Source organism: Chrysoperla carnea, chromosome 4 (genome assembly GCF_905475395.1).
Source record: "Chrysoperla carnea chromosome 4, inChrCarn1.1, whole genome shotgun sequence".
Taxonomy (NCBI): domain Eukaryota; kingdom Metazoa; phylum Arthropoda; class Insecta; order Neuroptera; family Chrysopidae; genus Chrysoperla; species Chrysoperla carnea.
In genome coordinates this window covers 7,979,929-7,999,176 of record NC_058340.1, presented here as the reverse complement: position 1 = coordinate 7,999,176, position 19,248 = coordinate 7,979,929, and the positions used below count along the sequence as shown (strand labels likewise).

Below are 19,248 nucleotides of genomic sequence, written 5' to 3'. Positions count from 1 at the left end.
CCAAGATTCGATTTCGTAACCCAGATCAGAGAGGAACAAAACCTCCAAAATTAAAATAACTCCGAAGAGGCTTTTTTGATATGGTTGTAAAACGAAGACAGTTAGCGATGGACCTATTTGCTACTTTACTCCAAATTCCGTCTACCTGCCTTCATGAAACCCTTGATTTTTGAAAAAACTTTGAGTGTTTTACAGAATATTGGAGCCATTTTTCTTAAAATTGATTGACATTTTTAAAACATGGGAATTGCAGGTACCTTTAATTATCCGGAAGTCTTAATACCAATAAAGAAAAATCATTCTATTTGTGTCGTGATATTTGGAAAAACTTTGGGAGTGTGTATATCCTCAGTAACGACCGTACCGCTACAATTGATTCTGATCCCTCTCATAGCTATTTCTAGGACTAAAATTGATAAGTCGTTACTTTACGCAATTTTTAAAATAAGTAATTTTTTTAAACAAATGTTCCAAGATTGTTCGTAATATTTCCATGAATCATCTTGTATAATTTAACGACATATACATAAGATCCAAGAAAAAGTTTCTATATAATATTTTATACCACACAATAAATATAAAAATCTCTTTGTTATGAACGCAAAAACCATTATTGTTGGTGTTGATTGTAAGATGTGAGAAAAGGGGATGAAATATAAAATGTATTAAGAATTTGATTTAAGAAAGCAGACGAAATCGACAAACCTAAAAGACAAAAGTAACTGACTGAGATATGATGGGAGCATTATTATCTTTTCCTTGGTACATACATACATATATTTAGTTCCTTAAGATATATTCAAAAGTATACTCTTTATTTTTATGTTTATAATCATCGGGCATAAAATACTTCAGATGACAAAAAAGAACACTGTATTCTATTATCTTTTCGAAAAAAACTAATCGAGAGAGTTTTGGTATGGCATGACAAAAGATAAACCCCAGTATGTAATAAAGAAATCAATATGTAATATACAAACTAAAATATCTCAAAAATGAAAAGGATTATCTCATTGAAATGTTTTCGTCATTAGAGAGTGAAATTTTCCATAGAAGTTAAAACATACTTTTGAGACAATAGAGAGCTAATACTCCACAAGAAAGTTCATTGGAAACCGCAGCCAAAGCAAGCGAAATAAACTTTGTGCATGAACTTATAGAGGCAGTTATATCGTAGCTTTTAGACCAGCCAGAAGCAGCGATATGAAATTATTCAGAAAATATTTTTCAACGCTCGTAATATTATACTGTCACAGTAATCCTGTTTCAGCGTGGCTGTCTGAGTATAGTTAATGTAGAATAATTTCGTTTTTTAGTTTTCACAGCTTCTCAAAATGAAGAAAATTCCCCTGATCAAGCCTTTTTGTTTTGAAATACTCGAATCATAAAAAAAGTCACACCAATGAGAACGAAGACCATGACAAAATGGGGTTTCGAAATAAAAAGAGTTATTGAAATTCGACACATCGAAGGTCAACCGTATAATAAACATTTTATTTTTCTTCTTTATTTATTTTGATTGGGGGTAGTGGTCTTTATAGAAAAACGAACCACTTTTGTTGGAAAAATTTTTTCGAAGAGTGCCAAGATTTCGCAAAAACAATTATACAAAATAACAATTTTGATACGTTTTTGTCTAAACTGAATGGTTTGTGGAAAAATGTTTCGGATAAAAAATGTTACTTTTTTTATCAATTATAACTTTCTAATTTAAAGTGTTCATCTATCTATTATCATAATAGAGTGTGCTCTTATTTGAGCTTGAAAACTTAGGTCAAGTTTAATATCTGCGTAAGATGTGCGCCTACTCACCCAACACTTTTCACTTGAAGCATTTTTATCAGTAAAAAGTTATTTTTCAAATTTCAGGCATATGTTAATTTAAAAAGCACCCGGTATTGTAAGATGGTAAGAAAAACCTTCTGAACGAGTTCGACTCGCACTTGAAACAACCGAGATAATGAGGGAAATCAATTAATCATCTAAATCCAAAATAGCAAACAACGACGGGATGATGTCTATTCGCAAACCTGCGCTATTTTCGACGTTTCTAATAATTTGCGCACCTCCTCTAAAGTGAGCGAAAGTGTTGAAAGTCTGTATGTAGGTTGAGTTAGAGTCAAGGAAGACTCTTTAGGATTTATCAACTTTCCAACCCCCTTCTCTCTTTTTCTGCTTAAATAACATGGATTTTAGCCGTTTTTAAGGCTCGCTTATACAGTCCAAGTTGACTTAGAGCGTTGAAAATTTGTATATAGGTTGAGTTAGTGTCAAGAAAGTGCTTTTATGAAGTGTCAACTTTCCAGCTCCGTCTTTTTCTGTTGAAATATCGTGGATTTCCCACGTATCAAGTCCCACAAAACAAGAAAAAACAAAGTCCTATTGCAATAAAAAGCATCTTATAACAAAAGGCGCCTAGTGAAGGGAATAATAAGACCTAAGTTGGAGTTGATGATCACTATATTACGATACTCTGATGATCACAAGATATTTGTTAAAATCTACCAATCTTAAATGAGACTTCCAATGAATATAAATCATATGAAACAAATGATATCATTATATACAATATATAAATCGGTTCTGGATCTATCAAGATGACATTTATGTGGAGTAGTGGAGAGCAGGCATCAATCTTCTAGTGGTATATATTGTATACTAGTAGTGGTAGTAGTAGTAGTAGTATAGTAGTCATACTAGTAGTTAGTATGATAGAGGGAGTCAATATACACCCGCCCAACGCGGCCCGGCTAAAAGCTTCGCGCTAATGCATTCCCTCTTTACCTCCTCTATATAGTTGGCCGTCATTCAACCATATACAATCGACCAACACAATTTGTGTATATATTATACATATTTGTTACAGTAAATGAATTGGTTGAATATGTGTTGTATATACTGTGTACTGTTGTAGCGTTAGTACAATTAAACTAAAGATCGAAAAGGTAAAAATTAAAACATCTTTGAAATTTTCCACAGTTATTTATTAGGTCGTAAAAAAAAGACAACCTCTCAAGGGAGTATCTAACTCCCATTTTTAAAGTGTAGTTGGGGATTTTATCAGTTTTTTTTTACAAATTAGAAAAAACTAGGCATTAAGTAAATAAAAAAATTCGCATAATAGTTCTACCTGAAGTATTTGTGCACATTTTAATTTTTTGTCGACTTTCCAGCTTCAAAATTAACCGAGATATGAAAATTTCAAAATAGAATATTTTTCCATTAGAAAATTGACATCAATCTCCTTTGCAACCTTGCGTCGTCTCAAAACAAACCTTAGATCGACAATGTCTGAAGATCGGCTAAACGGTTTAGTAATCGCTCAATATAAATCATGATGTAGTGATCGATGCACCCAGGACCAAACAGGACTTTATGACCAAACAGGACACATTTTACGATCAAAAACCGATCGATGGGCAAACCGGATTATATTCTGGACACCAAGAATCAACAGTAGAAATTGTGGGAGACAATGTAAGAGATGGTCGGATGAGTTTAGAAACTACGGTAGAAATACATATTGAAAGAAATAGAATTGCTACTGACAGACATACGTGGAGAAACGCATTAAACATTCTATCCTTATTGAGATTACATTCACATTTGTGAAAGGAGAGGCCGTTGCCCATTTACTGGGATCAAGACTTATTATTATTATTATTATTATTGTTATGGCCTAACAGAGCATTTGAACCCCTGCCTTTGGTAATTCCAGTTCACGGGCTTGTATCTCGGTCAATTTTGAAGCTAGAAAGTCGAAAATAAGGAAAATGCACAAATACAGCTAGAACTTTTATTTAACTTTTAACTTATTTTTTATTTAATGAATAGTTTTTTATAATTTGAAAAAAAACTGATTAAAACCCCCAACTACTCCCAAAAATGGAGGTAAGGTACGCCCTCGAGAAGTCTACTTTTTTTTACGAAGTTTTTACAAAATAATAAGCAACTGTGGAAAATTTCAAAGATGCATTAATTTTTTCTATTTTACCGTGATATTTTATTAAGTTTTATTGTACTATGTATATATTAGCTGTTGTTATTACAACAAAATACAAAAGGATCACACACAACAAAACGTACAAAATATAGACGAACAAAATGAGATGTTTCGTTGTCACACAATTCTACATGCATTATTTGTTAAGTCTCATATTTATCAACTTGTCAAAGTGACATCAAGAAACATTGTAATCATAATAATACAGTTAAACTGGGTTAAGTACGACTCTCATCAGAGTCAGTTATAGCTAACGTAATCAACTATACGTCTCGTTTTGAACAGAACTGTCCCTATTTCCATTCCTCTGTTCAGTTAATGTATTTCGATACCGAAAAAATGAAAATGATCCTAAAAATTTGAAATTTTATTTATCAATTAGTCATATTTTTATACGTCTTTTGTGAAAAATTCATATCGATTCTCTGAACGGTTTATGAGAAATTAACTATCAAAATCAGTATTTTTACCAAATTTAGAAATTTTTAAATACCGTCACTGAATTAGGCGCCTCGCAAAGTACACAATAAATTTTACTATTGGAACATTTGGTTCGCTGGTAACTGTACATAATATTGTAAGACTTTTATATCTTTTTAGACTAGATATTTATCATTTATCAAAATCGGAAAAATAAATATTGTGTTATTGTCATTGTTCATAAAATATCATATAACAGACATATTTCAAAACAAGACATATTTTGATTTGAATACAATATTTTAGGATCACTGATGCCAGTCAGCCACAACAAATACCACAAATTATTTCGAATGACACAATTAAAAATTAAATCATGTTTTATAAACACATAGTGCGGACGCCATCCATAAGATTCTTAGAATCACACTTGAATCGGAGATCTCAGTATAATATAGTGCTTTTGGTTCGCAAATTTTTTGGTTCCTCGGCGTAATTTTCGTGACTTGCTCAAATAAATCGGATATCTGTAGGACCCAGGTTCAACTTCCGAATACCGTGTAATTTTATCGTGTTATTTCTGTTCAAAATAGAATGTATGGGTGCCTTGGACATAAATAAAGAATAAATTATAACAAATATATGTTTATACGTTTGCTTTCAAAATATAAATGACGCAGTCATAACTAAGAAGACCCAAAAATTCGGCGTTTAGTTTTAAATATTTTCGTTTAGCTGATTAGCTAGGAGGGATACAATTACTATATTAGAAGTAAGATTGTATGGGATGGTTAATTTACGAGATTACCATATAATTCGATATTCATTGCCGGATAATTATATAACTTTACATATTATTTTATACCGAAAACCTTTACTTACGGTTCTAAAACACGATTTAAAACGATCCGTTGAAAAAAAAAAATTGTAAAAATTTCTGTAGTCAATATTCAAGACTCACAGTTTTACATACCCTTGACTCACAGTTTTACATTCTTTTTTCAACGAAGTTCAGGTAAAATAATTGCCAATGAACTTTATTGTAAATTAAAAATTTACGAGGATATTTCTTCTACTGTTTTTAAATTTGCTTAATAAACGTAAAAAACGATACTAGTATTGACATCTATATTCATAATCGAAAAACTTAATATAATGGTACACCATACTGAAAGAGTAGTGACATCTAGTAGTGAATTCAAACTTTTAAAAACTTCGGTTATGCTAAAGAAAGCGTAACAGAAATCAGCTAATACTTTCCTTATGATAATATATCAAAAGTGTCTTGCATGTTAAAAAAATGCAAATAATTTTTCCACATCATGGTCTACTTATCAATAATCAATACATAGTATAAAACACAGTCGCTTCCGCCTGTCTATCTCTAATCCCTATGTATGCTTAGATCTTTAAAACTATCCAACGGATTTTGATACGGATTTTTCGAATAGATAGAGTTATTCAAGAGATAATTTTTTTATATATAATACATGCATAATATAGTAGACTAAGAGGTTTAAATGGGGGTTGAAAGGGATATGCTTCAAAAACTTAAAAAATTGCGCATAGATTAAGCTCAAATATTGACAAGATATACAACGAACTTCAAGGATTGTTTTTATCTATTGTTAACTTTCGGGGGATGGAAAGGTGGAGCGAGAAAGTGTGGATGAATAATCGAATACTTTCAAATATACCCAAGTAGGGTATCAAATAAAATAGCATGACGTGTACATTACAAAACAGTAACCCCTACGCAAGGGGGTATGAAGAAATGGGGTGAAAATGGGGATTTTGCCCAAAAAGAGGGTAGTTCACAGCTAGTTTAGTTTAAATGGCACGAGCAATATTTTTAAAATTCGTAATAAACAAAATGATCTAATCATATAAACAATGATAATATAATAAACACTTACCTTTAATTTATTATTCAATAAATCCAATATAACTATTATTTTATTAGATAGAATCGTATATTTACAATTACTTGCACCACTGTTTCCATTTTTACAAGCGGCTTGCCATACATTACAGGCTGTCACCAAACTTCTAAAAAAAGTATTAAAAAAATTAAATTTAAAGAAATCAAAATGACACAATAGACCATATGCAAAAGAATTGGCTTGAAAAGGTAAATGCAAGTTAAAACCGAGTGCAGTAATAAAAATTTAAATATAAAATAATAATGGGTATAAAGCGTTAGGTAGTAAAAGGGTAGTTTCAATCTCCGATAAGTTCCTGTTGTAATTCTTCAAAAATATGAATTGAAATATTCGTCGAAATCATTTTGATCTCCGATTGCAAAAGGGATTGCTTATAGGGATAAGTAAACATAAAGTTTTACTTCCATGTTTGTACAAGAAGAATTTACTTTCAATATTCCAAGTAGGAGGACTTCATTAGCACTATTGGATTGTGTAGATTTTGCACAGAGAATTTACACGTTATTTTATTAATTAAACTTACTTCGTAGGTGGTGTTGTAGTCGTTTCATCTAAGCCCATCAAAAATAATTTTGCCAAAGCGGAAAACCAGCCAGAGCTTTGAAAAGCTATTAGATCATTTGAAACATTTTTAATTAACAAACGATTAGTTTCACCTAATATTCGATCTAATTGATTATACGTAGTAGAAGCCCAGCCTTGATTTATTAATGATAAAAACTTCTGTGAACTTTTGGCCAGTGGCCGTTTATTTTGATTATTAACGGATGGTGCTTTATATTCAGATTCAAAAATAGCTCCTTTCGATGTCATACGCTGTCGTATTTTCTTACATCGTTTGCGTAATATTTTCGATCTTTCACGTGCTGCTACCAATTTCGGATGGTTTTCGTCGACAGGTGCATCAACAATATGCGCTAATTCATATTGCTCTAATTGATCACCAACCAGAGATCCACTTGCTAAACGTACAGCTTCTTGATGTGAACGCCCACGTAAATGGCTTAAAAGATATACTTCGGAATTGATCTGAAATTAAAAAATTTTGTTGGTTAAGATTTAACTGAAAATGAAAAACACCGATCAGTAATAAATTCAACTCGTTAAAATAATAAGCGTCTACCCGTGATCACAAATCAAAGTTAGAGTGTCTCTTAGGAGGTAGCTTTAGCAGCCTCCTCTTTAGGAGACCTGATCACCTATATAAGTTAAATCATAAATCATCCTAAAAATAGCATAAATTTGGTACAAAACAATACGGTTTTGCACCGGTCTCATTTTAAACATGATAAAGAGACGAACTAAACAATAAAACTAAATAAGCTAACAATGGCATGCAGTTAGGAGGCCTTTAAACATTTTCTTTGATATTTTTATAAGTAATATACAATACTCCAATACTTTAAGAGAAAATCACAATCAGAAAATATTTATGAAGCCAAAATGATAAAATAAAATGATATAATAAATAAAACTAAAATCAGGGGTATATGATTATTCCTCCAGATTCCTTCTACATAGAATGAAAGTTACTTGTTTCAGGAAGACGAAATGGTCGAATTGCTTCAATTCCGATTGCAACTGAAATATTTCAGATACCTGTCTTTGATCCCGATAACTTTTTTTAATAAACTTTTCCCTTTTTGTGGGAAGAATCTGGAGGAAAATTTAAATACTCATTGACATTTACGTCTCTTAGATTATACAAGCATTCAACGAAGAATGCGGTAGGCTACAATATTATACAGTGTGATTATTTGAAAAGTATCCACACTTAATAGCTCTTCACCTGATGTGATTATTGTTTAGAGTGAAAACACGTCATTTAGATATTGAGAGGAAGTTCAAAAATGGTACCTAGAGAATTTTAAGTTTCACTCCTACGCCCCTAACCACCTCAATTTTGAAATTTTAAATGACACCCCCTACATTTATACATCATTTGAAAGGGCATAAAATTCTCTATTCACCATGATAAAAAATGAAATCAATCGATTGGTTCTCAAGATAGACTACAAAGAAGATGGAGGGTATCCACTTTTAATAAATCTTGACCTGATGTGATTATTGTTTTGAGTGAAAACACGGTACCTAGGACAACATGGTACTTAAAAAATTTTTAGATTTTATTCTTTCATCCATCTCTTTTCACATTGAACCTTAGAAGCGTTTTTTTACTTCTCTGATTTTGGGCATTATAAATGGACACTTTATTTACAAAAAAAAAAAATTATAATAATAATAATAAAGCACGGACTTCACACAAAGTTAGATATCAAATGGCTCCTACAATAATTACTTTGTTAATAAAGAAAACACACTTACATGCACATTGCATACCGAACACATTTTTTGTGATTCGTATGGAGTTAATGCAGGCGTGTGAGGATCATCATTATGGCTACGTAAAATAGATAATTCTAATGCTTTTTGTCGAATTTGTTCGATATTTTCCTCATGTCGACGAGCTGATTCTTTTTGCTTTTGTGAAATACGTTTTTGTAATTCTCTTGTGCTAGCTAATTGTTGAGCGTGTAACGCTGATAATCTTTCTTCTCTACCACGCGCTTTTTCTCTAGCTTGTTCTTGAATCTCTAACTGTCGCCGACCAACTCGTTCAGCACGCAATTCTCTTTCAGCTTGTAGACGTTCTAATCGATCGTGACGTGCTTGCTCTAAAGCACGACGTCTTTCTTCAACGGCAGCACCGCGAGCTGCTTGTTCTTCAATTTTCTTTCTTTGGCCTTCACGAAGATCTTCTAATCTACCTTTTTGTTCTTTGCATAGCTCCAGAAAATCATGGCGTTTATTTTGTGCTTCCAGTTCTTTGATAAACGCAATTTCACGAAGTTTTTCTTCTTCATCATGAGCTTTTCTAATAACACTTTTTAAATGTTCATTTCTATTTAATTCAGCACGCTGTAGACGATTCTCCATTCTCACACGTTTTTCTTCAATCAATTGATTTTTTGCAGCTTTAACGTCTTGAACACGAGCTAATAACGCTTGTAAGCGTACAGTTCGTTCTTGTTGAAGTGCTTGACGCCGTTGTTGAGCGCGAGCATGTTTTGCTTGGTATCGTCTTAATGTTTCGGGTAATGAACGTCGTCGATTAGGATTAGATAATTTTTGATGTAATTGAAGTGCTCTTCCAGGATGTCGAGCAACTAAATCTTCCAACGCAGCCAATGTATCCATTCGCTCACCCCAAGACAAACCTATAAAAGTCAATTATTATTTTTCTAGTTATACATAGAATATTCGAAAAGCTGCGAATAAGGATAATAAAATTATTGACCGACCATTTTTTATTTCTAGCAAATGTCAACTTAAAAAAGAACCCTATACACTAATATATAAAGCCCAACACACGAAAAAATGTGGCAAATGTGGTGCTTCATAAATCTTTAGCCTTATTCGACCAATAATATTTATTAAGGTTCGCATTTTAAGTTATAGTATTTTATAATATTCTTAACTTACCAGCCAGAACCGGTTCATAACGTGCTTCTAATGATAAATCATCGAAGGCAGAATTTAAAGCAGGAACTTCTTCATCTTCATCTCCAACTTCACCATCGGTTTCTGTTCCATCTGTTTCTGTATCAACATCAACAGAACAACTTTCTAGTTCAGCTATTTCCTGTGTTAACATAGCTTCTTCATCACTTAATTGCTGGGTTTTTCGACAATGTTCTTCTTCATCATGAATTTCACTTTTTTCCATATCATCTCCATTTAATTTAGAATCATATTCACTTTCATTTTCAATTTTTCGATCATAGTTTTCATTACTTAATAGTTTCGATGTACTGTTTTGTGGTTTTAAATCTATTTCTATATTTCTTGGTAATAACTTTTCATTTTGATGAGATAAACTCGTTGACAATTTTTCTTGAGATTTTTGTTTATCTAATTTTGTTTTATTATCTAATTTTATTTTGGACCCATTTTTTAAACCTAATTTATTATTGACATCATTTTTATTTAAGCACGGTTCTTCGGATTTGGATTTTTGATTATTTAAATATTCATTTTTACGTGTAAACGATTTTACGGAACTTCTTGTAAGAACAGTGTTTGTTCGTTTTAAGTACGAAACAGAAGGTTTACCCTGTGTAGTTTGGGGCCGAGGATTAGTCTTTTCATCGCTCTCATCATCACTTTCTTGTAATAAAGCTAAAGCCGGTAAACTTGTGGTACCACTAACTTCATTAAAACGATTCGACCAATGTGATGATGGTCTGCGTTCTCCTTTTCCCGTACTTTTAAATCTCGAACGAGCCTTAACTGTTAACCAACCTCCAGAAGTAACCATACCATTCACTAATTTAGAATGTGAACTTTCCTTTTCTTCAGTGTCATTGGAGGATCTCGTTGGTGCATTAACTATTGTTTCTACTGAACTATTAATACTCTCTTTGTCGGAATCTCTCATTTCGTTATTTAACTTAGAAGTAAATTCTGATAAATTGGATTTCATCGATGATTTATTTACATTTACTGTCGTACTGGATTTTCTAACAAAAGTAGGTTTGGTAACTGGTGCTTTAACTGAAGATGAAACTTTTGTTGGAACAGGGCCATTTCGAATGCTTAATGAAGTTCGTTGTTTGGTAAGTACTGGAGAATTACTAGTGGTTTTTATTTCACCTGAAGTTTTACTACGCAATAGTGCACTGTTTGGCGATTTTTTAGGTACATCAGATCCACGAATATTTCGAAATGGTGGTCTGATTTGTTTATTAGGTGACATTTTTGTATTATTGGCAATAGTTGAAATTTTAGTTGTGGGTGCAGACGTTTTGGGTGGCATACTTGTAGCAGATTTCACAGCAGGTTTAACTGTACGAGACACTGCAAAGGAATAAGCAGGTCTAGCAGATGAAGAGATTGGCATTCGAGATGATCTAGATTCGATACATTTTATGGTTGTTTTTGGTGGAGATATATTTGAAGTAACATTAGTTGTAAGTGAATTGGATTTTTCCACATTTTCTTCGTCAGTTTGACTAGCTTGACTGACTTTTTGATTCGATGTTTTTTTAGCTATTTTCATGGCTTCAATATCATCAGTAATTGTACCAACCTCTGCACTACTTACGGAAACATTCTTAAAAATTTTAACGTACGTTTTTTGATCTTCAGAAGGTGATAAAACAACCTCTGATGTATTTTCTTTTTTTAGATTGGTTATCTGTCTTTCTTCAATCGAATCTTTGGTCTTTTCATCCATTTCTGGAATTGGTTCTGGTTGTGGAGATGTTGCAATGACACCATTATCAATTTTAGACATAATTTGATCTTTTTGTTTTGTTTGTGGGCTAACTCGTCCTTGTTTTATTGATGGAATCGGACTAACTCTTTCCGCGAGAGCTGAATTTGGTAAATTTGCTTTTCGAACTTCCCAAGCTAATGAAGTGGGTCGTTGTGGAGCTGGAGTATTTTCATATTCCCATTTTAACTTGAACCATTCAGACAATGAACGAAAATCTCGTATATAATTTTCCATAACTAAAATAGTTTCTTGACATTCTATAACACTTTCATGTGTTTCAACCGTATTATAAATTTCATTTACCTACGAAAACAAAATAATTCATTTATCGGAATGTCTTAAAATCAATTTTTAATGTCCACAGGTTTAGATTTAGGTGGCTTAACTAATATAAAAATTATGGAAGCTACTTATTACATTGATTATTTTACTTACCGCGCGTTGTAAATTTCCAAATAAGAGAGCCCAATATCTGGCTCTCAATTCAGATCGTTTATCTCTACCAGTGGATGCCGATCTGACAGGTCTAACACAAATTTCTGAATCAAACTTTTTCGATATAGTTCTAGGTTCAGGTGCTCGTGGCGAATTTGGTGGTTTACGGAATATTTTACCTGAAATCATTATTGACACTCAAATATAACATAAAACAATTACATAGTTGCCATAAAACATAACCCCACCCATAATATTTTAATAAAATTTATTTGTGTAGGTTGTAATATAAATTGTGGAATGTACAATTCAATTATTATGGTTAACTACCTTCGTTCACTGAAACATGAAAAGCTAAAAGATTACGGGCTTCACGTCCATCTTCTCTCAATAAAAGTTGCATTTTTTCCATTTTTCATTAGTTTGTAATATTATTTTATGATAAAAGGTAATTAGCTACGTCAATTTAAAATATTTATATATTGTAGAATAATATCATGGAATCATTGTTTACAAATATCAAAACACATTTTAAAAGTCACTATTTAAGATAAGAACACATGACCTATCTCCACATGTCTTGCGTTAAAAAAGATGCGCATAATAACAAGCGCTAATTATAATTTTGATCTTTTAACGATTCTAAAAAATAAAAACACTCAAATTTATTTCAAAAATTTATTTTCAATTTAAAAACATTACAAAAATCAATTTTTTACAGTTTTCAAATTTTTATAAAGAATAATACTCATAACTCATTTTATTGTAATTTACGTCTAATTTACTACAAACTAAAGTTTTTTTTACAATCAGTTCCATTGTTTTTGGTTTTTTAAATATGTTATAATTGTTATTTATCCACAAAACTTAAGTAATCATTTAAAACATAATCAAAAGAAATTTACATCAACTTGATTCAAATGATTAGAAAGTTTTAATTTCCATATTTGTCAGTCTATCTTGGTTTATGTTATTTTCATATATGCTTTAATTTCTTTTATTATTTAACTGTTGCAAAACCAATAATGATTCTATGAAAAAAAGTTCTTCCACCCACAAGAATATACTTGTAAAATTGTAAAAGGTATAAAAGAAAATAAAAAAGGTGTGGGTGGCTTCCGTTGTGAGATAAAACTCCGTTATTTTTATTATATAATAAAGTCCTAAGATTTTATTCAATTTAATTCACAGCAAATTATTGACAATAGAAAGCCCAAGCCAAAAATAGTTGATTATAATAAGTAAATAGCTAAATATTTTGAATGTGTCAATTAAATTGCACAAAATACAGCCACGCGAGATTCTATGTACTAATTGTCCTTTATTAATTGACATTAAAACTTTCCGATTTGAAATTAATAAATCAAAGGGATAATATTAGCCAAGGATGGGGCAGGAAGCTAACGAATGTGATCTCTAAATATTCAGCCTTCAAAACATGGGGCTCCAAATGTCTGACGAACGATTGATAAAATCCATTCCGTTACTCTAATACCTAATTAGAGAATCTCTAACAGAAATTAACTTCCTCTCTTTAGAATATATCCAATTGTCTATCTACTATTGAACTTAATTCTGACGCCTACAAGTGCATCGACTAGATAACAGGATGGAGAATAGGAATATATTGTTAAATCAGATTTATCCTCGAGTTAGTCTTCAGAAACTGATATTTGTTAGCGTTTTAGTATAATTTTGTCTGTAAATCACACTGCACTTATCTTTTCTTGAAAACATGTACCATGTCTTGAAAATAAGTATTTCAGTTTAGTTATGTTTTGCATGATTAAATTGAATTTCAAATGGGCTTGTTATTCTCAATATTTACGTACAATTACAAAATTACTTAATTTAATTATATTTAATACACCGTCATCCGTATTGTAAAGTACTTTTTTTGTTCGCCAGTTTTTCCGTATTATTTACCCAAAACCTTACGTCACAATGCGGATGAATGTTTTATACCAGAGACATACTTAATGTCAAATATATTTTTTTTACATGTATCAAATACTTTCATTACTTTTATCATTTTGTATGTACAAAGTCGATTTATAAATCACCATTTCTTCTTCGAACGTATCTATTAAAGTAATCAGGTCGCCAACATTTGCATGAACCTGGTATTAAGAACCAATCGTAGTAAAGACGCACTTGGAAACAACCAAGACTATCGACACCATCACAGTGAGTGGGTCGTGATGTCGACGATGACTGAACACCAGCCTGTAGACCAGCACGTTTATGTAAATACTGTTGGTAAGCTTGGAAGTCTTGTACTGGTGGAGGTGTCGTTGCAGTTACTGGATTTCGTTGTGGTTGACCTAGGCAAATGAAAATAATATTTTACTCGGGCTAATTCCTACAGCAGCAAAAAACGGAGCATTGTGGTATGAAAAAATTATTGTGAAAAATGAAAAATGATATCTGGTGGTTAAAGGTACACGTTCGGTTTTCGTAACCTCCATAACCCGGACACTCGTAAACAATAAAATTTATTGTATTTATCCCTACAATTGAGCTTGTTCTAACTTTTCCTTGGTATAGATTTAATGGGTTATATCCAGTTGCGACCGCAAAAAACAAGTTTTTTTATCAGTTTTTTTTTTTGGGAAGACCATTTATTTTACAAAAATATAAAAAACGTATGCATATAGGACATTTCTATTAATTTCAAGAGCCTGTTGTCCGATTTCAAAAATTTAATATGGTACTGCTTCTGTAGACGATCTCCTGCAGGTCCTCCAAAAAAGTGTTTGGCGGTGAGCACCATATCTCTGGTTTGGATAATCCAAAATGAAAAAATCTAGAAAATTTCTTTAGGCGGTAGGTGAATACAGGTATTGATCGAAGGAATAGCCAAAATGATGATTTTTTTACAAAACGGCTTCCAAAAAAAAAAAAATTCAAAATTATTATAATATCCAACTTTAAAGTGGTGTGAAATATCGAAATAATTGTCAGAAATCTTATTTTTTCGATCAATACCTGGGGAAAATATCTTAGAAGATTGTGAAAAATTGTAAATCGATCGCTCGAACTGACTTTGAAAATGCTGTTTCGAGAAAAACGCGTTTCAAAAGACGTTTGCACTCAAAATTTTTTTATGCATTGATCTTTGTGAATATTTATCAGATCAATTTGGAACTTTCAGAGAATATACTTAAATATATGTATACTCAATGTCACAAAAAATGCTCGTTTTAAAACATTCTAAGTGTTACTATTATAACATAACATATGATGCGTACGCTTAGAATGTTTTAACTGTGGCACTTTTTCTGACAGTGAGTGTACATTCCGGAAATGAAAGAAAATCGGCTCTTTGAAAATTCTAACTGGATATAACCCCTAAAAAAAACGTAAATTTTTACTACACTAACCATTTGTTTCGGCTGCACTTAAAACTGTGTCTGGATAATAAATTTCAGCTACTAACATACTCGACCATCTCGGCGATGATAAACAACCACCGTCAAGATAATGACAACGTGATTGTAGGCATCTTGTGACTTCAACAGTTTGTGTGAAATATCCTTCGTATGGAATTTGGACTACGTATCGCCATACACCTTGATAGTTCTTTGCAAATACTGGTGTTGCGTATTCAACTTTAGCTGGACAAGGAGTTGGTGGTCCTTCATAACGTGGAACCGTAGGTGCTGGTGCTGGCTCATCACGACGTTCCGCTGCTAAATGCACTGTAGTAGTTGGGGCACTGTTGTATGATTCGCCATTAATTACTCGATATAACATGCAAAGTACACCGCCTTGATCGCAAAATTTTCTTGCATTACGTGATGGTTCATCTGATTTAGGTTTTTCATCTTCTATTTCTACATCAGATAAATCTCTTTTTACTCTGTCGCCTCTTTCACCATTATAAGAGTTTATACTGAAAAACAAGTGAAAACAAACAATTGACTGAGTTAATTGTTGAAATACCATGTATAGGCAGTGTTGATTACTCTTTCACATTACACATACATACATGTCACACATATACCACTAGTTCGATTTACATCTAGGCATATAAATATCGCGAGTATGACAAAGTACATGCGTTAAGCAATGCATCTAAGTAAGAGATATTATAGATGTTATATGAAATTGCAAAAAAAGACTTGTAACGTGGCTTCGATGTCTTTTCAGCTATACAACAGTTCTTCTGTTGTGTGCCTGCATAGAGTGGGAGAGAATACATGTATATAATACTGCTCACTTAGATGCATTATATAAAAATTTTAGCTTGATATGTTTTTTCTTTTTTGAGTTATCGTGATGACAGACGACAGACAAACAGACCGAAAATGGACTAATTTAATGATTTTATGAACACCTATACCTAAATTTTGTTCATAGCATCAATATTTTTAAGCGTTACAAACTTGGGACAAAACTTAGTATACCTTGGTATATTTCATATACATAAACTAAAGTACATAAACAAAAAATCGAAAAAAATTTATGGTTTCTGATTTGAATGAAACTTAGTATATAAGGTAATTTTGACCCAAAAAATTCAAAAATCGTATTCATTTGTTGATTGAAAGCATAGTTTTAGAAATATCACCCATTTTCTCATATTTTGGCTCGATATCTCCGAAACTAGTTTCCTAATCGTTATATAAATACGATTTTTGTAAATTATGGGTCATAATTACCTTATAAACAGAGTTTTATCGAAATCAGAGCCAACATTTTTTTTTCGATTTTTTTAAAGGGGTACCCCTTAAAAAAATTCCAAAAAATCGAAAAAAATTTATTGGTTCTGATTTGAATGAAACGTAGTATATAAGGTAATTTTGACCCAAAAAATTCAAAAATCGTATTCATTTGATGATTGGAAGCATAGTTTTTGAAACAGCACCCATTATCCCATATTTTGGCTCGATATCTCCGAAACTAGTTTCCTAATCGTTATATAAATACGATTTTTGTAAATTATGGGTCATAATTACCTTATAAACAGAGTTTTATCGAAATCGGAGCCAACATTTTTTTTTCGATTTTTTCGATTTTTTTAAAGGGGTACCCCTTAAAAAAATTCCAAAAAATCGAAAAAAATTTATTGGTTCTGATTTGAATGAAACGTAGTATATAAGGTAATTTTGACCCACAAAATTCAAAAATCGTATTCATTTGATGATTGGAAGCATAGTTTTTGAAACAGCACCCATTATCCCATATTTTGGCTCGATATCTCCGAAACTAGTTTCCTAATCGTTATATAAATACGATTTTTGTAAATTATGGGTCATAATTACCTTATAAACAGAGTTTTATCGAAATCGGAGCCAACATTTTTTTTTCGATTTTTTCGATTTTTTTAAAGGGGTACCCCTTAAAAAAATTCCAAAAAATCGAAAAAAATTTATTGGTTCTGATTTGAATGAAACGTAGTATATAAGGTAATTTTGACCTAAAAAATTCAAAAATCGTATTCATTTGATGATTGGAAGCATAGTTTTTGAAACAGCACCCATTATCCCATATTTTGGCTCGATATCTCCGAAACTAGTTTCCTAATCGTTATATAAATACGATTTTTGTAAATTATGGGTCATAATTACCTTATAAACAGAGTTTTATCGAAATCGGAGCCAACATTTTTTTTTCGATTTTTTCGATTTTTTTAAAGGGGTACCCCTTAAAAAAATTCCAAAAATCGAAAAAAATTTATGGTTTCTGATTTGGATAAAACTTAGTATATAAGGTGATTATGACCCAAAAAATTCAAAAATCGTATTCATTTGATGATTGGAAGCATAGTTTTTGAAATATCACCCATTATCCCATATTTTGGCTCGATATCTCCGAAACTAGTTGCCTAACCTTTATATCAAAATTATCTTATAAACAGAGTTTTATCAAAATCAGAGGCAAACAAATTTTCCCGATTTTTTCGATTTTGTATAAAGGGGTACCGCTTAAAAAAATTCCAAAAAATCGAAAAAACCAATACTTGTAATTTTGGAATAATTAATAATTTTGAATGGAATACGCAAAGTAGAGCTGCCTATTTGTTTAAATAAATTTTAGTAATTTTTTTATTATTGAATAGTTTAAATATTTATGAATAAACAAGTGAAAACAAACAATTGACTGAGTTAATTGTTGAAATACCATGCATAGTCAGTGTTGATTTCTTTATCACATTACACATACAAACATGTGACACATACATAACTGATAATCAAGTATAGTACATATTATAAAATTTCCGCCTAATTGGCGCCCTCACGGGTAAACAGTGATGTTTACGAAAAAATGTTTCAAACAAAAATTGTTTATAATGTTATAAAGAACATTTTTTACATTTAAACTTTTGTTCTATCTCTAATGGTTTTATTTATTCTAGTCTTTATGATATAGAGGGGGTTATTTCTGAGCTCTATTGGGTGTAAAATGTCCAATTTAATGGGTGAAATTTGAAACTAAATTTTTAATTTATGAATATCTTAAAAGTTATGAGAAAGATTTTATAAAGAATAAAATTAAAAAATTTAATACACTTACTTGTTATGTTCAAGAGGATTTACAGCTTGAAGTTGAGCAACTTTTGGTAAAGTATCATCCGATTTTAAAATGGGTAATGTGCGACTCAAAAACCGCAAAGTATGATTTCGTATTAATTCACTGTAAGGAAAAACAAAGTTAATTAAATGAGTTATTTTATAAAATTTTCTTAAAATTAGTAACTTACAATGGATATCTTGATCCTAAAACATTTTGCCCCATTGGATTTCTTGGAATTGTTCCTTTATTCAGATCTCCGCATAAATTGTGCGATGTAGCATACGGTGATTTCATCTCAATGTCAATACAATCAACTTCCATTTGACTATATGGAGGTGGCCTGACTTTTGGTGGCTCTGCATTTGGTGATGCGACAAAAGCATAATACCCTTCTGGTGGCTCTTCAACATCAACTCCTGAAGAAATTATTGCCATACTTATCGACACATTCAGAATTACCTGAAAACAAAATATATTTAAGTATAATTTACAAAACTTAAAAAACTCGTAAGATAGCGAACGATAATTGGAACCCGGTGATTCGGGATTCGTTGTGGCTATGTTAATAAAATTCGGTGTGGCAATGGCGGTACAACGTCGTACAGGACCGGTCAGCTGCTCGTGAAGAGCGCTTACCTCGGGTACTGTTT

At 31.7% G+C, this 19,248-nt stretch overlaps 2 protein-coding genes across 2 annotated transcripts in view; both read right to left on the bottom strand.

Moving 5' to 3' along the window:
• LOC123297786 (S phase cyclin A-associated protein in the endoplasmic reticulum) overlaps positions 1–12,606 on the bottom strand; it is a 101,473-nt gene extending 88,867 nt beyond the window's left edge. The window contains exons 1-7 of the mRNA XM_044879569.1: positions 12,410–12,606; positions 12,080–12,258; positions 10,648–11,947; positions 9,850–10,617; positions 8,692–9,584; positions 6,890–7,395; positions 6,340–6,472 (exon numbers count right to left, since the gene is read on the bottom strand). Coding sequence (XP_044735504.1) covers positions 6,340–6,472; positions 6,890–7,395; positions 8,692–9,584; positions 9,850–10,617; positions 10,648–11,947; positions 12,080–12,258; positions 12,410–12,491 — 3,861 coding nt within the window. The 5' untranslated portion in view covers positions 12,492–12,606. The remainder of the gene's footprint in view (positions 1–6,339; positions 6,473–6,889; positions 7,396–8,691; positions 9,585–9,849; positions 10,618–10,647; positions 11,948–12,079; positions 12,259–12,409) is intronic.
• Positions 12,607–14,083: 1,477 nt separating this feature from the next.
• On the bottom strand, positions 14,084–19,033 carry LOC123297783. Its single transcript, XM_044879562.1, has 4 exons — positions 18,786–19,033; positions 18,599–18,718; positions 15,463–15,974; positions 14,084–14,403 (listed from the first exon to the last, which is right to left on the bottom strand). Exons 1-4 carry the CDS (start codon positions 19,031–19,033, stop codon positions 14,132–14,134), a joined length of 1,152 nt encoding a protein of 383 aa, XP_044735497.1. The 3' UTR covers positions 14,084–14,131.
• Between the last annotated feature and the right edge of the window lie 215 nt (positions 19,034–19,248).

Bases quoted from the DNA above. Each gene is read 5' to 3' on its own strand.
- LOC123297783 (XM_044879562.1), bottom strand. From the start codon at position 19,033: ATGGCAATAATTTCTTCAGGAGTTGATGTTGAAGAGCCACCAGAAGGG. The intron at 18,719-18,785 runs GTAAGTTACTAA...TTTTCCTTACAG, and splicing joins TTAGGATCAAGATATCCATT to TGAATTAATACGAAATCATA. The intron at 14,404-15,462 runs GTTAGTGTAGTA...TCATTTGCCTAG, and splicing joins AAGTGCAGCCGAAACAAATG to GTCAACCACAACGAAATCCA.